The sequence below is a fragment of the Cucurbita pepo genome, chromosome LG17 (assembly GCF_002806865.2).
Source record: "Cucurbita pepo subsp. pepo cultivar mu-cu-16 chromosome LG17, ASM280686v2, whole genome shotgun sequence".
Lineage (NCBI taxonomy): Eukaryota > Viridiplantae > Streptophyta > Magnoliopsida > Cucurbitales > Cucurbitaceae > Cucurbita > Cucurbita pepo.
This window is the reverse complement of record NC_036654.1, coordinates 2574039-2597259: the sequence shown is the minus strand read 5'-3', so window position 1 is coordinate 2597259 and position 23221 is coordinate 2574039. Positions and strand designations below refer to the sequence as shown.

General features: G+C 35.2%; 3 protein-coding genes and 3 non-coding genes across 7 annotated transcripts; all 6 read right to left on the bottom strand.

Moving 5' to 3' along the window:
* Nucleotides 1-829: 829 nt before the first annotated feature.
* LOC111778571 (signal peptide peptidase-like 4) lies at nt 830-10696 on the bottom strand. The gene is made up of 14 exons (XM_023658481.1): nt 10217-10696; nt 9354-9512; nt 9172-9283; nt 6262-6381; nt 6004-6155; nt 5755-5937; nt 5233-5267; nt 4492-4654; nt 3076-3129; nt 2607-2699; nt 2363-2505; nt 2185-2255; nt 1323-1406; nt 830-1226 (listed from the first exon to the last, which is right to left on the bottom strand). The coding sequence occupies exons 1-14, from the start codon at nt 10352-10354 to the stop codon at nt 1114-1116; spliced, it is 1620 nt and encodes a 539-aa protein (XP_023514249.1). The 5' UTR covers nt 10355-10696; the 3' UTR covers nt 830-1113.
* Nucleotides 10697-14541: 3845 nt separating this feature from the next.
* On the bottom strand, nt 14542-16611 carry LOC111778569. Of its 2 annotated transcripts, XM_023658479.1 has the most exons (5): nt 16371-16611; nt 15883-15990; nt 15313-15410; nt 14979-15236; nt 14542-14883 (listed from the first exon to the last, which is right to left on the bottom strand). In XM_023658479.1, exons 2-5 carry the CDS (start codon nt 15955-15957, stop codon nt 14880-14882), a joined length of 435 nt encoding a protein of 144 aa, XP_023514247.1. In that variant the 5' UTR covers nt 15958-15990; nt 16371-16611; the 3' UTR covers nt 14542-14879. The 2 variants fall into 2 exon arrangements, with proteins under 2 accessions (XP_023514247.1, XP_023514248.1); XM_023658480.1 differs by having other exon boundaries at nt 14542-15236; nt 15883-16009; nt 16371-16588.
* A 1319-nt stretch (nt 16612-17930) lies between these two features.
* On the bottom strand, nt 17931-20385 carry LOC111778566 (rop guanine nucleotide exchange factor 3-like). Its single transcript, XM_023658473.1, has 7 exons — nt 19867-20385; nt 19684-19800; nt 19447-19601; nt 19273-19347; nt 18887-19189; nt 18435-18779; nt 17931-18258 (listed from the first exon to the last, which is right to left on the bottom strand). Exons 1-7 carry the CDS (start codon nt 20153-20155, stop codon nt 18151-18153), a joined length of 1392 nt encoding a protein of 463 aa, XP_023514241.1. The 5' UTR covers nt 20156-20385; the 3' UTR covers nt 17931-18150.
* Nucleotides 20386-22741: 2356 nt separating this feature from the next.
* Nucleotides 22742-22814, bottom strand: TRNAE-CUC. Its single transcript has one exon. It is a non-coding gene; the product is annotated as a tRNA-Glu (tRNA).
* A 129-nt stretch (nt 22815-22943) lies between these two features.
* Nucleotides 22944-23016, bottom strand: TRNAE-CUC. Its single transcript has one exon. It is a non-coding gene; the product is annotated as a tRNA-Glu (tRNA).
* Nucleotides 23017-23145: 129 nt separating this feature from the next.
* Nucleotides 23146-23218, bottom strand: TRNAE-CUC. The gene has a single exon. It is a non-coding gene; the product is annotated as a tRNA-Glu (tRNA).
* Between the last annotated feature and the right edge of the window lie 3 nt (nt 23219-23221).

The window sequence follows — 23221 nt, the reverse complement described above, 5'->3', positions numbered from 1 at the left end:
AAAAATTAGCAACAAAAATATATATATATATATATATATATATATAAATTGCTATTCAATTTTTTACATTTATTTCAAAAAAATATTATTTATTTTTTTATAAAATTACAATATTATATTCAAAATTATTCTTAAAAATAAAAAATTTATTAGAACTGGAAAATCACTGTATTAGAGGAAGACTTAGTATGTAACCATTTAATTAAAAAAAAACTTGTCAAAATTAAATATTTTATTATTGAGCAATTATGGTTTGTAGCTCCCTTGTGATAATAATTTTCACGATTGAGATTAAATTATTATTAATAATTTGTTAAGAATTAATCGGATTGAAGCTATAGAACTTTATTTTTTTATTAAAAAATTAGAAAGAATTATGTGATAATATATATTTCTAATATACATCTTTTACCCAATTTATTTCTAATAATTCTTTATCTTTAGTATTTACCTATAAATATATTCCTTTAATCAATCGTAACCAGAGATGTCTACTGGGTGAGTTACTGGGTGCGACAAGACAGGAAAACCATCTCCATCACCTATTTCATTTCTCATTTCCGTAAAAATTTTCATTTATTTTTACGAGGATTGGGACGAAGATTCTACATGAAAAATTTGCAGGGAACGAGTTCCATTTACCTTTTATCTTTATTACACTATCAAGCTGAACCCTTTGGAGCTCGCCCTCGTTTGAGATATGCCAATTGACACTAGTGAACATGATTAGCTCAACGATTAGTGACCTAAAAAGTTGAGATCGTCTCTACTTTCTTAACTCAAACTCACCCTGTGAAAGACGTTTTTCATTTTGATCTCTAATCTTAGATTATCAGTAAGAACATCTCATTATAACACAAGTAGCAGAACTGCAGAAAGTGTGCAGCTGGGAACAGAGTGTTTTTCTTTGTTTCTGTGCAGGTATACATATGTAGTTTGTAAAAACAGGTATATATAAATTACACATGCAAGTAGTAATCTACAGCCTCGGCAAAGGTAAGGGAAAGGGAAAATGGTTCGTTCTCTAAGTTCTTTGTGATTCTTAATTAGCAGTGGGAGTATTACAACGGGTGTTGGTTATGATGCAAGCTTGGTAGGTTACTTACTCTTCTTTTAATGTTGAAAGGAGGGTTGGAGTTGGATGTGTGGGCAAGGCCTTTCTGGTTCTCCTCTTGTCCATAGTATCTTAAGATCCCCTCTTTGCTTTCCCAGTGTCAAAAATGTGCCTGCCATCAAATCATCAAGTTTTTTATGTTTTCTAGAAGGGCTAATTTGTTCATGGGACGATGGGTCGGGTCGGGTAATAGAACTGTGGGACTTACCAAGGGTGAACGGAACTATGTAAAGCAAAGCTGGTTGGCCATGTCCGTCCATTAAATTCAAAGCTACGTAAGTGATGAGTAGGCCTGAAATGGAAAATGAACGCATCAGTAAGCAAGACGAGGTCGAGTTGAGGATATCAACTTTTGATTGTTTTTAGTCCCGGTTTTTTGTTCTGACATGGAGAAACTATATGAAGAATACTAACAGTCGACGAAAGAAAAATAATGTAACAGGTCAAGCCCAAGCCCACCATTTCCCCCTATTCCCATGTATTGTCCTCCGCTTTCTCTTCTTGGCTTCCCCTCAAGGTTTTAAAACGCATCTTCTAGGGAGAGGTTTCCACACCCTTATAATTCGTTCTCCTCTCTAACCGATATGGGATCTCACAATCCACCTCCCTTCGGGACCCAACATCCTCGTTGGAACTCGTTCCCCTCTCCAATCGATGTGGGATCTCACAATCCACCTCGAGGCTCAGCGTCCTCGTTGGCACACCGCTTGGTGTCCCCCCTTCAGGGTTCTGCCTTCTCGCTAGCATATCGCCCGGTGTCTAGCTCTGATACTATTCATAACAACTCAAGTCCACCACTAGCAGATATTGTCCTCTTTGGGCTTTCCCTTCTAGGCTTCCCCTCAAAATTTTAAAGCGCGTCTCCTAGGGAGAGGTTTCCACACCCTTATAAAGAATTATTCATTCCTCTCTCCAACCAACGTGGAATCTCACAGATAAAGCTCCAATGAATTCAAGACAATATACGTATGTTACAATTTACGAAAAAGGACACCAATATTTGGAAATAAGAGATAAAATGAAGTAATCTGTTTGGAGATTGTCATACATAGATTTTGTGTTGGTCATACCTGTGCCATAAGCAGTCATTGCCCAAACAAAGTAACCTGCTCGGAGTTTCTTCTTCGCAAGCCAATCATATCTGTAAAAAACAGGCAAACCACCATTAAGTTCCATGGACCATTGATGCAATCCCAGCTAAAAGAAACTTGCAGACATTGAACATGTTGTTCTACTCATTGCTTTCACCTTAGTGAAAATGCGACTACAAGTCCAGGCAAGATAATATCACCAAATCCGATAATGCTGTACCCTCCCCAAGGATCAAACATCCGTGGAATCTTAAGCAGCATGGGTATACCAACTTCTCCACTCTTATCACCACGAGCAACCTGAAATTCCAAAGAAAAAATAAGACAGGTCCTTGATAGAAACAAACCATATTGCCTATATAGATCAATGGAAAAGGGTATGGCTTTAGTAAACAACTCACCACTATCATAACGCTCTCGTGGAACCACCATTTCGAGACGAATACCCAAAAAATGTCGTACAAAAAGGCACAGCTGAGGAGAACCGTCCCAACCTGATGATAAGTGAAAACAAATTTAAAATTTAAGCTGTTAACTAAAACTGTCCCAACAACTAAAACCTTCCCAACATTCGCACTTGAATTTGATATATGTAAAGTTGTTTGTGATCTCAACAATGGATTATCGGCCCACGGGAGACAACGTATAGTCTCTTTCACAATGCAATTTCGTAAGTTTCGATAAAATCTTTGTTTAGTTTATTAAAATATGGTACCTCTTAGATGATACAAAAAGAGGAAATTATGACACAAACTGATGAGAATCATTTCATGCCATCGCCTCATAGTAGAGGCAATCAAGAAGATCAATAGGCAAACATGTGGAAGATAGCAAAGAAAAACCTGGAAATGTATGGAACTCGAAAATTACCTTGAGATTAGGAACTCGAACAATCTGGAGAACGGTCACTATGAGCGCAATACCCTGATTGAAAGTAGGAACGGGAAGCCATTTCAACAAAGTTTTAATGAAATCACATCAACAAATGGACAAACTTATAAATATGATATAAGATAGATCATTTCGGAAAGAAACAAAACAAAAAAAAAGGAAACAACGACGGAGGAATAGATATCATTCGTTCCCAGCTTGGATAGCTTGGATACTGACTCATGAAAGAATAAACTGTGAAATACTTTTGTTAGCACATCTACCAATGGAAGTAGTAGGTACATAACTCATACATACTATCCCCTTCTCTAACTTCTTAATAAAATGTTGATTGATTACAATATGTATTGTTCTACCATGTTGGATAGGATTATGAGCAATATTGATGGCTAATTTGCGCAATACAACTTTATCGAGCCTTCTCCTGTAACCTATAAGTTGTCAAGGATTATCTTCGACCAATAAATTCATCACATATTTCTGTTGTGATATGAAGATGCCATGAGCTGAGTAAGCTAATTCAATACCGAGAAAATACTTTAGTCTTCCACGTTATTTGAACTTGAATTCTCTCATCAATTCCCTTCTAAGTCCAACCTTTTCTCCTTCATTATCTTCAGTGACGATGATATGTCATCTACATACACTAGAAGCACAATAACTCCCCTTAATTCTAAGTGCTTGATAAAGAGAGTGCTATGGATTATGTTTTTAGTCCATACAGGGATTTTCTCAACTTTCTTCAAGTCTTGGAGGAATGCTCATGTAGATTTTCTGATACAGTTCGTCGTGAAGGAACACATTCTTCACATAGTACAACGAGAGCTACCAATTTAAGTTGGCAGCCAAGTACAACAATATTCTTACGGTATTCATCTTTACAATTGGGAAAAACTCTCCTGGTTATCTATACCGTAAGTTTGAGTATATCCTTTAACTACCAACCTTGCCATATACCTTTCCAAAGTTTCGTCAAATGAAAAGAAACAAGCTACCGGTGTGCAAAACTAAACCAGGGACCATAGGAAACATACTGAACCAATCAGAACAAGGCGGCTGTAAGTTAACTTACATCAACTGTTCAGGTCATTGAAGTGTAAATGTTCAAGTGCCTTTTGCTTCAGTCAGAAAGTTTTGCTCACGTATTTTTAAGGACAGGATTAATAATGCTGTCCAATTGTTTTATTAACTTCTTTTTCTGAGATGGGACAACTTGTTCTTAATAAATAGAGCAAACCACAAAATAAATAATCGAGCATAATAAAATATATATTTAAAGAAAAAAGTAATGACTCCTGATATTTGATCCTCAACTTGGTAAAAGCTATCAAATGGAAAAGTGGAAAAGCAATGAAGCAAGCAAAATGAAAGACTGGAAATTGTGGGGTTTCTTACAAGGATGTCTTGGCCTATCCAAGCAAAAGATATTTTGTGATAGTAAGCCCAAAGAACAGCAAACGCTAAGCAGAAAGGAAAAACTGCCAACGTCAGATGGGACATGGCTCCAAAGAAGGGTACTTTGATATATGACTCAGCAGCATGTTCAAACCATCTGAAACTGTAGTTCTTATGTCGTTAGTTTCATCCCGCTAAAAGTTGAAAAGATATATGTTATGGAAAACTTCAAAATAATTCAAATTGTCACCCTCTCTTTTCTCAATGAAATACAGCATCATACTAGGAAATTATCCTCAAATTCATTAGTTATTAATCGGTTGACAGCGCAGTACGGTGCAAGGTGATACTATAAAAGTCGTAAAATTTTCTAGCTAGACAATATTGCCGCAGATACGAAGTCACAATGCCTCCAGCTAATTAATATAACTCAAAGATATTGAGCCCAAACTGTAAGAAAACATAAACAAGGATATGAACAAGTTGACAACAGATCCCCTGAATACTAATCTTATCTACAGCAGTTTTGGAGAAAAATAATAAATAGCAGAGGAAAAGGAGGAATCTTTTAAATGACGCATTCGGTAAGCCAACTAAGCCCATGGGAAAAGATTTGGTGGGAGAAATACCCAGAAAACATGCTATGTCAAACGAGAGTGAGAAAGAATGTATACTCTTTTCTTCGTTACGCATAGCAGTTATAGAAAATGAAGCATTAGACATGTGAGGGAAGATACATACCATGACAACAAAGCCACCAAGCAAGTTTGCAGTCCCTGTTGGTGCACAGAGATGTTATGAGGTACAGCCACATCACAACACAAGCAATGATTAAATTATTTAGATATTGATTTTAACCTAGCAATTATTCATATGACACGTGCATAATAGTGCGATGAATGTTTCGATAGTTCATGAAGCTAAGCTAGGGACCTTATAAGGCCTCAAGCTAGGGGGTGGAGTGATGGAGAGCTGTTCAGAAAAATCAGAAGCTAATGGATACACGTAAAGGTTAAAATGGATGCAAACAAATGGCAATACGATATCAGCAAAAGAGTTTTTCAAAATATAATTTTATTATATTAATTCTTTTATATCTGTTCATTATGATCAAACATCTGGAGATTCTGAGATCTTAAAACAATTTTCTTATGAATCAAAGAAATTGATTCAACATGCACATGATTTCATAGACAACTATTTACAAATGCAAAGCCATTTGTCCATCTAAACAACCCAACATAAAGAGAAGAACAGGCAAACCTCTGCACCGCCGATGCAAAATAGAACCACGAGAACTTCAAGAAACCAGGAAGACATTAATTTGTAGAGCATAACCAAGAAACATGAAGCGATCACGACAAAGAGAATTGCAGCTGTAGTGTTAATATCTATGTAACCACTGGAACCAGTGGCTTCCGTCTGCAGCAACTCATCTGAACCATCCTGCAAATGAAGTATATTCAGAAAAACTTTCCCCAAGGAGAAACTAGATAGAGAGGACTGTAGGACCTTCAACAGCTTATCATGCTCGATAGCTGCTTCTCGTGCAGTCCATGCAGACCAATAAGAAGCCACTAAGACAGTACCAACAGCCATAAGCCACAAAAATACTTCAGCGACGTCTACTACTGGTCGAAGTGGGGAATAAAGTTGCACAGATACTGAAATAACAGTAAGTTTACACTAAAATTGATTAAAATGGAATAGGAGGGGAAGAAAAACACAAAGGAATTACTGATTACAAAATAGAAGAGATTAAGTACACACCTGAGATGTGGTTCTTCAAATTTCTCTCAATACTATCACCAGCATCTTGAGGGAGCATGACAGCAGGTATGCCTATGGTTACATCAGTTTCATTCTCCTCACAGACCATCTTGAAAAGTTCTGAAAAAATGGGAATTCTCTTTTTCAAAAACAAAAAAGAACTTTTGGATTTTTATAAGAATTTAAGAAATATATTTTTAAATGGGGAGTTGCGATTGAGCCATTCAATCAGTTAAGTCCATCAACCTAATGGACTTGGAAACAAAAAACTTTCGAAGCGATATGGTGGGCCCAATGATTCAACGCCTAGCAACAAAAATTAAAAACAAAAACAAAAAAGGAGACCTACGTTGAGTAAGCGACAGACACAGTTTCAGTCTTATAACAAGCCAGCTAAAGTTTAGGGGCTCTTAGAAGAACCGTTTTCTTTGGGATAACAAACAGAAAAAACATGTATAAATTTATAGAGACTGAGGTAGATAAAAAAGAGTTTTTTTTTTTTTTTTTTTTTAAATATAAGAAATCGAGCTTTCATTCCGTTGAGTAATCGAGCTTTTATAGATCTCTCCCAACCTCTAAAATTTCTATGATGCCTCTCAAGCCAAATCTCCCAGACAACCACAAAGAAGCAAGCTTGCCAGAAATTTATCCTTCTCCCCAAAGGAGGAAAAAAGTATAACCACCTCTATCCTAGCCCTACAATTCCTATTCGACGCTAAAGAAACACCAAAAGCCCCCGAAAAAGGGAACCAAATCAAAAACAAAAACTTGTGGTTCAATGACGTATGGTCAAGATCTTCTGCCACTCTATGTGAGGGAACCATGAGGCCCGAAAAAGAAGGGAGAATATCTCTACACATAATCTATAGTATTAGCTCTCCTATTTAAGCCATGTCAAGCAAAAAACTAAACCTTTCAAAGCAAGGGAAAATGATGAAGCTTATAATTTAAACGACTGGGAGTTGTGTTTTATTTTAGGCAACTGCTTGTATTTTTCCAGATTGTTGGATTAGTAAGCAGTTCGTCAAGTTTTAGTTGGTTATTCAGTTGTTTGTTACATTTATAGCCGTTGGAGTCTTGGTTCTTCAGGTGTTTTTTCTATTTGGCTATATTGAGGAAAGTAGGTAAGTTACAGATTTTTTGTGTTAATAAGTGAAAAAGAACGCAATAAAACTCGCTAAATCCCATTTAAACAGTCCCTAATCTTATATTTAATCATTTTTACCGTTTCTTTCCAGCCAGTACCAGGCAGAGCTTCCTAAGCATTTAACAGGAGAACGTCATCCTTAAGTGGAAATCTCAACCCAATAAATAACTGAGTGAGAACTCCTATCATTTCCTTTGGAAAACACCAGGCAACTCAGAAATTAAGGATATGAGTCCAACATCTGAGAACAGACATAATGTATAAAACGATGATTAACACCCTCTCCACTATTTTTGGAAGTCGGCACAAAAGAGGGAGAGAAGTTTGGGCGAGGATTTCTTCTGTAGATCTTTTTCCTTATCTTTTTCTTGTTTCCCTTTTATAAGAAATAAATTTCATTTAAAGTGAAGAATACATAAGAGAGGACAAGAAATCTTCGCAAGGAGCTTTCAGAAACACTTCAGAGTTGGAATTGCCTTCAATTTTAGTCTCTTTCAATGATTTATAGTGTGTAACGAATCTTGAATCTCCTCTTGAGTCCATTATTTTATATAGTTATTTGGCTACACGACACTACAGTGCGCAACTCCCGTTGAGTTCAGCAACTTCAGAGTTAGAATTGCGTTCAATTTCAGTCACTATTAGTGATTCATAGTGGGTAACGAATCTCGAATCTCGTAAGTCAGGAATAATATGTGATGAAAACAAATGTATGTATGCCATGTATGTTATGATAACATTGTTATGCATGAAAGATTTGGTGCGTTGCATTGTATTAATGAACTAATGCTTTCTTATATGTGGGACCTCATGCATTTGTGTATTCATAAAAGTCATGAAATGTTAAACGTGTTCCCTTCTTTTCTATATGTTCAGATGGCATAAAAGTGATGCATGTCCAAAGGTTGTATGGGCATGAAATTGATTTATGTAGAGTCAATGTGTATGAAAGTCATGTACAAAGTGATGCATACCTGGTGAGTCCTAGAAAGTACGAAAGTGATGCTCACCTAGTAAGTTCAGTGTACATGGAACTATGTGTAGTGACGTGAATCTTGAGAAAAGAAAAGAAGTGGAACCCAAGACCAAGTTTTCGGTTCCACCATAGTCATGTAGTCTTAGTCATTATTGCATGTGTATGCATTTCCTAACCCCAGTACTGGGTCACTAACCCACTCCCTGGATATTTTAATAAATATTTTTTACATTTTTTTTTTCAATAAGGACAAGGGCGTCCTAAGCAACTAACAGTGTTAGCTATAGAGGCTATGGGGGTAGCCAGGATAGAGTTGATTCCGCATTAGTTTTCTATGTGCTTTTTTTCTTTTTAAATGTTCTAAGCAAGCAAGTTTTTTTTGTTAGAAATAAGGATGAGATTTATGTTTTTAAGCTTTAAACTGTATGTTTGATTTCCATTTGATTAAGTCCTGAAAGACTTCCATAGCATACATGTGGTAATGATTCAGTCTGGTCATATTTTAGAAGTCGGGTCGTTATAGAGCATCTCAGTCTTTCCAGTTTGGTGGCATTCCCATTTTTTTACCTTCATCCTGGGGTCCTATCTTGATAGTTTTCTGAGGTTGTGTTTTGTTCCCTCTTCCTCTCCAGTTCATGCATCCTTCACACTTCCATATTCTTAGTGAAAGTTATATCCACAACTTGTTATTATGATATACATATATCTAACCTGACCATTGCAAAGAAAATTAACCTCAAAAGATCTTGCAGCCAAGAACAATAAGGAAAAGAAAATGTGTAGGTACCTTTACTGTTATTAATGATGAGGATGGCTGAAGCATTAGCATTTTCTGCAATATTTGCCTTCTTTGTGAAACTACAGTTTCCACGTCGTACCAAAATCACCTCCCCAGTCAGCTACAAGCACACCGAACAGTTCGATTTCAAATCAATGGAACTGTGAAGTATAAATATCAGAAAACCTTACCTTATTCTTAGGCATACTACAACAATCAGGAGGATCTGCCAGAGCAACTCTAGTATGAGTAGCATGTTTTTCCTTTGATTCCAAGGTCGGGCCAAATCGAGCACCAACACCAACATATTCAATGGCCGCTGCACCATTAACCCAAGTAGGGACTTTCACCTAAACAGAAAAATCAATGAGCTACAATATGTGTGTAGGATAAACTGATTACAATCCTCAAAATTATCACTATTTGAACAAGCAATCGATTCTACCACCAACATCCATCCATTGAATCTAACTCACATCCCAGTTCAACAAGCCTAATTCTAATTGTTTTGTACCGAACCAAACCACGTGGCAGTTCGTCCTATTCAAATATTCACGACCAAGAAACACTCGATTCTCTTTCGGGTAGACCCTGAAAGGAGAAGGAAGGCTGGAATGCCAACCGGCGTCTATTATTGAATTCACCCGACCGATAGTACACCAAAAATGTCAAAGTCACCGAATGGGTAAGTCGTCAATCCCTAAAACGGAATATGTACCCATAACAAGATACAGCATAACAAGCAAGCATCATTTTATTAGTTCGTTGCTTTGTCATAGTGTCAGCAGCCAAATAGACTCAAGCAAAAAATGAATAATCAAATACATTTGGGAGACAGAGAGGGAACAAATGAAGAACCTCCATAAGCTAATAAATCATAAACTCGACCATCAACTCCCATATTTTCAATTGCTTTCAATTAATAGTCCAATACCCAAATTTTGCAATCATCAAATCCACACAATTCGAGTAGCAATAAGAAAATATTCAAATTGAAACTTCGAAATAAGTTGAAATCAAGAACAAGAAGTAGAGAATAAGCAAAAGTGCTAACCAGAACGAAATTATTCTCACAACCAGGGCGCGCAGGTGCGACAGTGTCCTGATGAACTATATCCCCAGCAGAAACCAGCCTCAAAGTCAGCAACAAACCCAAAAGCACCGCAGTAATTACATCTTCCCGCGAATTCATCGCGGCCCAATAACCCCAGAACCGATTCCAATCCAAGATCCGAATCAAGTATTAGGGCTTTAACAAAGTGAATTTTCTAACAGAGAGAGAGAGAGAGAGAATCAAGGTTTATAGAAGAAGAACAAGAAGATCACAGGAAGCTACAAAAGAGAGAGAGAGAGAGAGAGAGAGAGGGAGATCGGTTGAGCCTTCAAACTTGAGTTTGATTTTGTATTGGGTCTTGGTTGGTATGGGCAAGAGAAACGAAAATGAACAGAAAACGGCGTGTACAAGAAGCGTTGAGTTGAATTTGGATTCCCTCTTGGCTCTTGTACTGGGTTTTTCTTTTTTAGAGCGATGAAATGAAGAATCCATCCATACCCGTTGCTGTTTATCCGTATAATCCACGCGTCACTGTGGCGTGGAGAACTGCTCAGGAGCTGACTCCATTATTGTCCTTTTCCCCAACCTCACGACCTCCATTATTGTACTCTCACAATTCATTGATCCCTATACGGAAAAACAAAAGCCTTTCTTCTTCAGTTTCCTCAATTGCTCTAACAATCCTTCAAAAGTTTGAGCAAGTTCTAGTGTTCTTAAGGTATTAATTAACGTTTTCCAGTGTAATTAAGAACATTTTCTTGTCCTTTAGTTGTAGGTAGGCATTTGTTTGGGATTATACACAACTTTTCTACTTTAATCTTAATTATTTGATAATATATATTTTTTTTATTATTATTATTGAAAAATGCCTGATTATCGTTTTTTCAGTGTAATTACGGTATTAATTTTGAGTTTGTCAATGATAAAAGCCACTGAACTTCAAACTCGAGTTGAGAAAGAGAGCTAAGCCCTGGAGAGAAGGGCTTGATAGGTCATACAAGGCAGCTCACGTACGGTTAGGGAGACGAGCCCCAGCACACAGACTTGGGTCAACACTTATTTAATAGTCCGCCATCAATTACAAGCTGACAAGATGGTGATGAATTGTGATTGGTCTAAACCTTCAACCGTCCGAAATTTAGAAAAAAAACACAAAGTATGTGATTCACCGATAACTTATCTAACCATTTTACATTAGTGTCATAGGTAGTATGTGCTTGGCCCCTTTTTTTTTTTTTTTTTTTTTTTTTTTTTTTTTTTNTTTTTTTTTTTTTTTTTTTTTTTTTTTTTTTTTTTTTCTTGAAGCTTAAACTAATTCTTATCCTAACTTAATTGCAACCTAATTTTTTGTATTTTGAAATACGTTAGGTTGTCAAATTTAACCTCTCTCTCTCTCTCTCTCTATATATATATATATATATATATATATTTAAATATTATTTGGCCCCAAAAGCATGGGATGTATTTTCTTTTATTTATTATAATTAAAATCTGGAAATAGATATTTGAACTGACTTTAAAAAAAAATGTTATTGATAATATTTATGTAAAAAAAGGCTGATAATATTTAAAAGTTATATAATACCTTAGGTAGGATGAAATAATAATGATATTAATAATTTTGAACTTAAATATAATAACAATAATAAATTTTAAAGGGCTAAATTAATAAAAATAGCATTTAAGTTTGTCTCAACTTATTTCTAAATTTCAAAAAAGTTTCAATAATATCCTTAAACTAAATTAAAAAATAGTAATAATAAATATCCTTTAAACTTTTAATAGTATTTTTTAATTGTATATATTTAAAAAAAAATACTCATGAAATTATAGAAGTAAAGTTAACACTTTTTACTTTTATAAATAAAAAATAAAAAAAATTATTACGGTCAATATATGTATAAAAAACGTATGACGTTATCTCAATATCTCCAAACTTTTTAATATTATTTTTGAAAGTTTACGAGTCTTTTTGAAATTTAGTAGGATAAGAGTATTTAAAAAAAATTAAAATCTAAGAGTATTTTAAAACAAAATACGAACGTTTCATTCCAAACTAATCGTAAGAATATTCCTGAATTTTTTTTTAAATTTAAATATTTTTTTAGACTTCTTTTAAAGTTTATAAATACTATTTAAATTTTTTTAAATTTAAGAGCAGTAAGATAAATGCTATATTTAAAAATATTTTTATTAATCTAATTATTTTGGACTGTACTAAACAAATTTAAAGAAAATATTTAAGAAATTTGTTTTTTATTATAGAAATAAATTGTAATGAAGTTTGAGTCTTTTTGTTTTCTTAAAAAAAAAAAAGGATTATTTCACACATGTTAATGCGTGCAAACCACGCTCGGGATCAAAAAGTATAAGCGCGTGGGGAGACAATGAGAGGTCGGTGACTAGCTACCGTCTGAACATGTTCCAATCTCCGTATTCAGCCGTACATAAAAAATTGTGCCTTATTGCAGGCTGATCCGACTTCACGTCGTAGTTATCACATTCTAACCAATCAGTACCAACCACGTGTCCAGTTTGATGATCTTGTCCGCATTTGATTCGAACCCCTTTTCTTTTAATTGGTAAATACAGAGCCCACACATTGCCATTTAAATTTCTTGTTTTTTTTATATAATTTATGGTAAAATTTTGAAAGAAAAACTTCTGACCTTTTTGGGGAATTGGATCCTTCAACTTTGTATTATAAAATTATTTAAGATGAATTTTTTGATAAAAACTTAAAATATTTATTTCAAAATATATCATTCTTAATATTACATTTTAAAAATTAATTAAAAAATTCTACCTCATAATATTTAAATTAGTTAAAGAAAAGTCAACACTTAAGTATTAATAGTGAAAATTCAAAGATAAAAATGTAAGATCTTCTTGAGACTAAAGTAAATAAAGAGAAAAGAAATAGATAGGGATCCACTCCAAGCAAACTGGATCAGAGTAAGTCTGTCACGTTTCGAGAAAAACCTTCTCGTTTGAGATAAAAGCCTAGCACAAATCCTACTCACAACGAGTGTAACGACCCAGATCCACCGCTAGTAGATATTGTTTCTTTGGGCTTTCCCTTTCGGGCTTTAAAACGCGTCTGCTAGGAGAAGGTTTCCACACCCTTGGGCTTTCCCTTTCGGGCTTTAAAACGCGTCTGCTAGGAGAAGGTTTCCACACCCTTGGGCTTTCCCTTTCGGGCTTTAAAACGCGTCTGCTAGGAGAAGGTTTTCACACCCTTGGGCTTTCCCTTTCGGGCTTTAAAACGCGTCTGCTAGGGGAAGGTTTTCACACCCTTGGGCTTTCCCTTTCGGGCTTTAAAACGCGTCTGCTAGGGGAAGGTTTTCACACCCTTGGGCTTTCCCTTTCGGGCTTTAAAACGCGTCTGCTAGGGGAAGGTTTCCACACCCTTGGGCTTTCCCTTTCGGGCTTTAAAACGCGTCTGCTAGGGGAAGGTTTCCACACCCTTATAAATGGTGGTTTGTTCTCCTCCCCAACCAATGTGGGACATCACAATCCACCCCCGGTCCCCAACCAATGTGGGACATCACAATCCACTCCCGGGGAAGGTTTCCACACCCTTATAAATGGTGGTTTGTTCTCCTCCCCAACCAACGTGGGACATCACAATCCACCCCCCTTCGGGGTCCAGCGTCCTCGCTGGCACTCTTTCCTTCCTCCAATCGATGTGGGACCACCCCCAAATTCACCCCCCTTTGGGGCCCAGCGTCCTTACTGGCACATCGTCCGGTGTCTGGCTATGATACCATTTGTAACGACCCAGATCCACCGCTAGCAGATATTGTCATCTTTGGGCTTTCCCTTTCGGGCTTCCCCTCAAGGCTTTAAAACGCGTCTACTAGGGGGAAGGTTTCCACACCCTTATAAATGGTGGTTTGTTCTCCTCCCCAACCAATGTGGGACATCACAAGAGATTCCAACCCAAAAGAGATCTAGGATTACGCCCGAGTGGGAGGTATAGGTAAGAGGGAAACGAGCTAACTTCACACCCAACCAAGGCTTGCAGTATAGCACCACCACCTAGATTATCGAAAAAATAATCCCTAACCAATCTAATTATTTCAACAAAAAAAAAAAAATTGTTACCGTGCCTCGGAATACCTTGCAAAGTCATTCAAAATATGCCCTAACAAGTTCAATCATACCAATATAAATATAACGACCCAAGCCCACCGCTAGCAGATATTGTCCTCTTTGGACTTTCTCTTTCGGACTTCTTCGTTCTTCTCTCTAACCGATGTAGGATCTCACACTAAATGAACAAACTACCTTCTAAATAAAATACCTTCTTGTCTAAGACCAAATAAGATGTTCACTGGTTTGATAATCAAGAATATTCCCTACCTACAAAAACAAACTACCTTCGTTTTTTCTTGGTCCAGAAAGGAGGCATAGTTACTAAGATGTTCACTGGTTTGATAATCAAGAATATTCCCTACCTACAAAAACAAACTACCTTCGTTTTTTCTTGGTCCAGAAAGGAGGCATAGTTACTAAGATGTTCACTGGTTTGATAATCAAGAATATTCCCTACCTACAAAAACAAACTACCTTCGTTTTTTCTTGGTCCAGAAAGGAGGCATAGTTACTAAGATGTTCACTGGTTTGATAATCAAGAATATTCCCTACCTACAAAAACAAACTACCTTCGTTTTTTCTTGGTCCAGAAAGGAGGCATAGTTACTAAGATGTTCACTGGTTTGATAATCAAGAATATTCCCTACCTACAAAAACAAACTACCTCCGTTTTTTCTTGGTCCAGAAAGGAGGCATAGTTACTCGAGTTGGTGCTCGCTTCTTATCGAACATGGCAGTTTTACTCTCTTCTTCATCATCGTTGTCGTCATCATCTTCATTGTTAAGTACAGGAGTATCCTCCAACATCTTTCTAGCAGCTTGCTTTTTCCCAGCGTCCAACTTGGCATATAACTTTCTATCAAGTGGGTCATTAGAAGGTCCATTTCTGAACTGGCTACTTATTTTGGCTCCAAGTCCAAGTCTAGAGAAACAGGTCTAGAGCTAGTTAGAAAACAGCCTAATGCCATAGTAAGAGATCCAGATAGTTGAGTACTGACCTAGGAGGTCGATTTTCGGGCTCTACCACGGTTGATTTATTATCATTTGCAGTTTCTTTCCATTCGCAATTTGTCATCTTACTCATCAACTCCGCTGCCTGCACGTAAGATGGATACTCCGTTTATCAAATATCAGGACAATTCTTTATGCACAACGTCGTGACGTAATATTAAACCATAGATTTCTCTAATCCACAAACATAGGTCTTCATAGGAAGGCCCAGAATTTCACTTTAACATAGACTTCAAATGTGAGACACTTATTTAATCACAAATCTTTACTCATGTTACAGCACAATCTTTTTGAGTTCAACACGTATAGCGGAGAAATTCGAACATCGAACCTCTTAGATCAAAGCATATATCTTAACTAGTTGACATTTTAGTGAGCTCATGTTGCAACATAATAAGCTTAGAGTGTGCCAAATTTCTCTACAAGATTTGAAGTTTTGTCAACAGAAAACTGAGGAAAAGTTGAAAGCTATCCAATCAAACAACAATGAAGGAGAACGCAAATAAGAACAAATTCAGAACCATGATGAACTGAGTAAAGAAATTTTAATTTATTACCAATTTCGCTGCGTCATTCAACTTAACAATTTCGGGAGGTCTAGATTTCTGCGGCCTTTCCATGTTGCTACTCATTGACCTTGCTGCTGCAACTTCAAGACCGCTATACTGCAAATAATCAAGCAATCTACGATGAAATTGTAAGGATTTCTGCAGGAATTTTGAACTTAACAACCGTCACGGAATGAAACGCCCCTACGTTTTCTAATATCAATATCAAGAATCCAAAATACACACTTCAACCCTAAATAATCTCACTAGAATTTTCAGTGGGCTACTTAATCAACTCCACAATTATTAAGCAAAAAAAATCGTACAATAATCAAACAATACAGCGCACGAGTACCCGAGTAAGAGGCCAGTAACGAATTTTCGGGGCGCTAAAAATCCAAACGATCCGAAATAAGGGTTTTCAGAACTAATTGAGCAGAATTGTAAACTCAATCGATGTAAGCGACCCTAATGGAGTTGATTAAACTAGATTTTACCGCTTGTAAGTCGCGCCGGGAGGAGAGGGTTGCTGCAAGGATGTTCGTGGGGGTCGGCCGCCTTCCAGGTGGGTCTATCGCCGTCGCTGGATATGGTTCGACAAGGGGAGTACGTGCTTGCCGGAGAAGAGTGGGTGCCGCCGGAGGGTGAGGGAGCGAGGGAGAAAGGACAGAAAGGCGCAATTTTATTGAATAATTTTTCTATTGCAGAGTTGAGACCTTTTTCAAACTCGATTCAATCGTTGGAATTATAATTTTTTTGGATTTTTAAATTTATTTTTAAAAATTACATTTTAAATATTTCAAATTTTATTTTTAGTAATAAATAATAAAAAATAATAATTATAGGTTACATTGATGAGTTTTATGTACTTTGAAGATGATAAAAAGAAATAAATTCGTTATTTAATAATGCAAATAAACTCTAAAGTTATATCTTTAAATTGGAAAATTGGTTCATGCAAATAAATTCATTATGTACTTCGAAGATGATAAAAAAATATTTTTTTTGTTTATGTTTGTCGTTGAGTGTTGCTTATGAATTGTGTCAGATGTTCTGGTCATGTTTGTTTAGGTTATTTTACTTGCTTTTATGTTAGATAGGCCTTTATTATTCTTGTTGTATCAATACCGGGTTTATGGTCAGTTACCAAAATCATGTCTAACCCTGTCAAGCAAAAATGTAGGGAATGTAACTAGTTGTCAATTATTCATAACCGAGTTATATGCTATGAAATTCATTGTTGTTACTTATTCGCTTTTAGCCTATAACATTTATTCCTTTAAATTTGCTTTCAACCTAGATCCTCGCTTACGTTTTTTTATAACATTTCTCTCAAACGTGAGTTGAGGCTCGAGCATACGTCAATATTGTCCTCGAAGTTCAAAAATAAATTTTATATTTTTATGTCCATGAATTTTATTTGAAAAGTAAAAATAAATACAATTTTTTTTTTTGTTTGGTGATATATTAAATACAATATTAATAGCCATATGCCAATGTCTTCTGAGGGTATACCTGTAATTAATTTCATTGAAGCTCATAAATTTCATATTTATTATATATAAATGTGTAATAAATCCTCAATAATATGGCCACCAAATTTAGAGGGTTTTTTTTTTAAATGGTATTTTTTAAAATTTTTGAGTGGATTAATGTAACATTTTAGAATTGTCGTTTAGGGTTTAGGGTTTAGAATAAGGTCGAGGATTTGGAAGAACATATTAAAACATAAATTTTTATTATAAAATATTAATAATTTTGTCATGACATAATTTATAATACAAGTAAAAACAAGAAGACTTATATATCGGGTTTTATACATAATTAGTTTTTAAATTTGACTATATGTCTAAATAATCATCGTACTTTCTTTTAGAGGGTTCAAATGACTTGGGTCTAGTTGGGTTCAGTTATAAACTATATCTGGATTGCTCGAGTCACACACTGAACTAACTCAAAATTTCAAGTTAGTCTAAAAGATTTTTTTAACTCAATTTGTATACACCTCTACATTTTTTTTTAGATAGAGAAGTGTTCTTTACTCGAGAAGAAGATAATTTAGGTAAGTGACTATGCATTTTCAATCGAACCGATTAAAAAAAAAGGTACAATTTCCCGTGCAACTTTAACCTAAAAGGTAAATACATTCTACAAATAGGGAGAACCCTTTGTCCCAACCAACAACATAGTTTTTATACCCATTGTGACCATACAATATAAACAAGCAACTAAACATTTCCTTTTCTTGGTAAAAGAGGAGGGGCCCTACTCTTGGTTTCATAGGGACCTATAAGCAAAAAGAACATCTTCAATCCATGCCACAACGTTGAATGCCAGTCCTTCCAACACCCTCGAGTAACTCTCCAACACTGCTTGTCCTACGTCCTACAACATCAAATCTTATAAGTATCGGGATTTTAAAATGGGTTTAATAGATCTTTAAGCTTTTAATTTAGTGCATATTCGATCCATAAACGTTCAATTTTGTATCTAATATGCATTTTTAAAAGTTCGAAAATCGAGCATAACGTAAGTGGACAAGACATATACTCTTAACTTACCCTGTTGTATTGAATCTTGCTAGTGTCTAAGGTTGTTTGAGAAAGTTCGGGGAACCGTTGCTTCAAGGACAAAAGCAAGCTCTCAGCTCTTTCAGCTAAGATAGTGTTCTTGTCACCTTTATCACCTTCAGCCATTAGATCTTTTACCAATTCCCACGATGATTTTGAGTGGCTTAGACATGCTTTCCTTCTCCATGTATACATTGAAGCCTCGATCCGGTCTGCAAGTTCGAGCGCATCGTGTTCAGATCCTATGTTCAAGCAATCGAGCAAATGATCGGGCGAGAATTTGTCAGCACTATACATATAACGGTACATCGTATCGCCTATACTCGTCTTTCCACTCTGAAAAAATGAAAAATTGATTATTTCGTGAAAACCAATCAAAAAACGGATTTACATTGATCGAGAGTAAAGATTGCTATCTTCCTATGATCGGTTAGAGGACTAACCTTTGGAAGAGTGTCGATGTATGACTCGGGAATATCCATTTCAGCAAGAATAGTACTGTTAATCGCCATAGCAGCTTTATGGATTTGATTTGCAAATTCACGGTTATTTTTTAGTTGTTTTCGTGCTTTCTCTGATAGACCACACGAAGGAATGCAAGGAACTGGCAACCACCATTTCTCTTCTTTCTGCAACGAAAGTCGGCGAAACGAAGCCGATTTTGAATGGTTCGAGTTCGAGTTCGACGACATGCTTCCTTTTTCAGCATACCAAAACTCAGTGTCGTGAAAACTGTCCAAAATGTCCTGCCAAAACCCAAACAAGATTGATAAATCACTCTCAAAATGTTTAACCAAAGTTTTATTACAAAGTTCTTATAGTATTTTACCAAGAGCATCATGTCAAGCTTTTCCAATGCTGGAAGGTTTAGGTATATATCTGACCTTTGTCGGCTGTTCAAAACCTGAAAAAACCCATCATTAAAACAGACATCCTAGCCGACAGACAATTTTGTTCTAAAAACAGAACCAATTTTGTTCTGAAAAAGACAGAGAAATGTCACCTCCATTGTTGTTCCATCGTCCAAGGTTTGAGATTCAGTGAAGAACTCAAGAATGTAATCACAAACAGATAACAGACAAGCCATTTCTCTCTTCCACATCGCCTTCTTCTCCGCCGGCAACGGCTCCAGTTTCAGATTCTGTCCGAACACCGTCGCTGATCAGACCAAAAAACAGAGCCAAAAGTTAAGACCCAGAATCAAAAAAGTTAAAACAGTTCGGAAAAAGAAAAATCTGACCATAGAGATTAGTAATGGCGTTTGAGATTGTAACCGCCGTGCAAACCCCTTTCCCACTTCCGGACATGTCTTCTCCGAGCAAAAGCTTCGCAAATCTCTCCTTCATCATCTCTGTTTCTGCAACAACGTTAAAAAACTTGTGAATTTGTAAGAAGGAGGAGAAAATTCACAAAACCCACTCACCGGAATCCATGGCGTCTTGATCGTCGGGTTTATCTCCGGCGGTGAGTTTATATTTTCTGGCGGGAATCGCTGGAGAGGGCTCAGTACAGAAACTGGTATCGTCGGTGGTGGGGTCGGAGAAGGCAGAGGCGTCGGAGCTGGTTCTGCAGTAAGAGAAAGAGTAGGCGAGGCTGGGCGGAGATTGGCCGGAAGTTTCAGAAACGGTGGATGGGTCATTTAGATCCATGGAAGAGGAGGAAGGGCAGAAACCCAGATGAAATTTTTGGTCGGAGATGGAGAATTTCTCCATTGGAAGCTCTGATTTGGTTAATAAATTTGAATTCTGAAGAAGAAGAAGAAGAAGAAGAAGAAGAAGAGAGTTAAAAGGATTTTTGAATTGGTATTCCCTCCTTGTGGGTTGCTTTCTTTTCCCTTTTTCTTTCTCTGAAATTTCTTTTTGTTTCTTTTGGAAAAAGAGAGGGAAGCAGCTCTGCAACTTTAGGACCAGAGAAAACAGGGGAATTCCGCCATGGAAATGGAGTTTATACACAATTTCAAGCTTTCAAATCCACAGGGATATTCCAAATATATTATGTCTATCTAAATTTTTATTTATTTATTCAATTTTCGGTATAATATTTCAAATTTCAAAATAATTTTTATTTGGTTCTTAGGTTAATTTTTATATTAATTAATTATTGTCGCTAATTTATTTTTATTATTATTAAAATTAATTAAAAAAATTTACATTATAATATTTAATTTAGTTAATTTAGAGTATTAAAGGATAAAATTGAAATTAAACTCCAAAATTAGATAAAAATGTAAAATTTTTAAATATATGGATTAAATAATCATTTATAAGCTTGAAGATAAGATAGCAATAAAATTATTAATGATTTTTTACTTATCTTATTAATTAATTATATAATTCATTTTTATAATGGAAAATAATTAAAAATTATTTTCTAACCATAATTTTTAAAATTTTAAATATGCACCAAACAATAATAAAACCAACCACATTAAATTAAAATATTCTCGAAATTTTAGTCTAAATTTCAAAAGAATATTTTAATTAAAATATCCTATTTTATTTTCCAAAAATTTAGACACAATAATTTGCTCTTCTTTCAATTTTCTTTTTTTTTTTTTTAAATAATTTTTTCATATATATATATATATATATGAAAAAAAATGAAGAAAAAAAGAATAATATTTAAATAGATAATGTAAAAGAAGTTGCATGGTCGTGAGGAATACGTGCCGTCCACCTTCGTAAGAGTTCTGAAAATATATATTAATATTTTATATTATATATACACACACGATGGGATTTGACTTTTATTTAAAAAGTTTAATATTTTAAATTTATATTAAATTAAAAAAAATAAATTATTACACATTTTAGTCGTGATATTTAATTAATTTTTGTTTTTTTTAGTTTAATAGGTATCAAATTTTAAATCTTTTTAAAACATAATAATTTAACTAATTTAGTTATGCTTAATTAAATTTAATAAAAATATATGATAAAATAAAATTTTAGTTTTTTTTTTATTTTAATTTAATTTTGTTGTTATTTATTTCCCATAACTTAATTAGTTATAAAAGTTATTCATTATATATATATATATATAATGATAAATTTCAATAAATTTTGATATAGTTTCATTTTTAAAAAAATTATTAATATGAATAGCCGTACACTTTTTAATACTAAATAAATAAATAATATTATTATAGCTAATATCATATCGAGTTTGTTTCGAGGTAGAAGTCTCGTGAAGTCTTTAAGTAATAGTAAAATTTAGATTATTTGAGGTTAGATTGTGAGTTACATTAAGCCACGGGACTTAGCTATTAAACTTTTAGTATTCTAATAATCCATGTGGTCGGGTCAAATCAATATGTTACGATTGGATTGGCCTATTAAATTTGCCCCAAATTTTCTTCCAACCTTACCGTACAAACCGTGTGGCTTTAGTTTTCATTTTTTTAAAATTCATTTTGGTCCCAATTTTGAGGCAATTCATTTAATTTTGGTCCATGAATTCTAATATATTTAATATTCAATATTAGATTTCTTTTTCCAAAAAAGAAATTATTTCATATCACCCAACTAACTCATTTACTATTATTATCCATGATTAATACCAAATATTGATTATCAACTTAATTATATCTAAAATTTAAATTCATATTTTAAAATATGTTATTGATAAAAGTAAAAATATTGATTGATTCTTATTATATATTTTCTTTTTTTATAAGTTATATTTATAACAAACGACTGGGAACTTGGGGTTCTTTTTTAAAAAAATGATCCTTGATAAAAATATCAATCGATCAATATAAGGACTCCCGTGAGAGCTAAGTATCCTAACCAACTACACTACAACCAACTTGCCCAACCAATTGGTTGTTATGAGAGACTTGCCCAACCAATTGGTTGTTATGAGAGACTTGAAACAGAAGAGAATCCTGGCAAAGGGACTTGAACCTGGGTATATCGACCCGGGTCTTTCAAGTGTGAGCAGAGAATCCTAGCAAAGGGACTTGAACCTGGGTCTCTCTAGTGAGAGCCGAGTATCCTAACCAACTAGACTACAACAAAACTGTGATTTTATTTTTTTTTATTTTTCAAAGGTAGATTTGCGGAGGACTCACGGTTCTTTATGGGAAAAAAATAATAAACAAAAATTGAAATTCCGTTGCCGGGACCCTCAGGTGAGAGCGTCCCTCAGGAGAAAGAGCCGAGTATCCTAACCAACTAGACGACAAGGGAATTGCCCATCAATCGGTCGTTTTTCCAAGGCAGATTTACAAGGCACTGCCGAGACGTCGCGCGGTTCCTTTTCAAAAGGAAAATAATAATGATAAACGAAAATTGAAATTCTGTTGCCGGGACTTGAACCCGGGTCTCTCGGGTGAGAGCCGAGTATCCTAACCAACTAGACTACAACGGAATTGCCCATTGATCGGTCGTTATGATTTTATTTTTTTTATTTTTCCAAGGCAGATTTACAAGGCACTCGAGACGTCGCGCGATAACTTTTCAAAAGGAAAATAATAATAATGATAAACGAAAATTGAAATTCCGTTGCCGGGACTTGAACCCAGGTCTCTCGGGTGAGAGCCGAGTATCCTAACCAACTAGACTACAACGGAATTGCCCATTGATCGGTCGTTATGATTTTATTTTTTTTATTTTTCCAAGGCAGATTTACAAGGCACTCGAGACGTCGCGCGATTCCTTTTCAAAAGGAAAATAATAATAATGATAAACGAAAATTGAAATTCCGTTGCCGGGACTTGAACCCGGGTCTCTCGGGTGAGAGCCGAGTATCCTAACCAACTAGACTACAACGGAATT

Coding starts and splice junctions, on each gene's coding strand:
- LOC111778571 (XM_023658481.1), bottom strand. CDS start 10,354: ATGAATTCGCGGGAAGATGTAATTACTGCGGTGCTTTTGGGTTTGTTG. Junction 5,938..6,003: donor AGCATGATAAGCTGTTGAAG/GTCCTACAGTCC, acceptor CTTCATTTGCAG/GATGGTTCAGATGAGTTGCT. Junction 2,506..2,606: donor ACGAGAGCGTTATGATAGTG/GTGAGTTGTTTA, acceptor TTGGAATTTCAG/GTTGCTCGTGGTGATAAGAG.
- LOC111778569 (XM_023658479.1), bottom strand. CDS start 15,957: ATGAGTAGCAACATGGAAAGGCCGCAGAAATCTAGACCTCCCGAAATT. Junction 15,411..15,882: donor TGAATGACGCAGCGAAATTG/GTAATAAATTAA, acceptor TCTTACGTGCAG/GCAGCGGAGTTGATGAGTAA. Junction 15,237..15,312: donor CCCGAAAATCGACCTCCTAG/GTCAGTACTCAA, acceptor CTGTTTCTCTAG/ACTTGGACTTGGAGCCAAAA.
- LOC111778566 (XM_023658473.1), bottom strand. CDS start 20,155: ATGGAGAAATTCTCCATCTCCGACCAAAAATTTCATCTGGGTTTCTGC. Junction 19,602..19,683: donor CGCCATTACTAATCTCTATG/GTCAGATTTTTC, acceptor TGGTCTGATCAG/CGACGGTGTTCGGACAGAAT. Junction 19,348..19,446: donor ACGATGGAACAACAATGGAG/GTGACATTTCTC, acceptor GGGTTTTTTCAG/GTTTTGAACAGCCGACAAAG.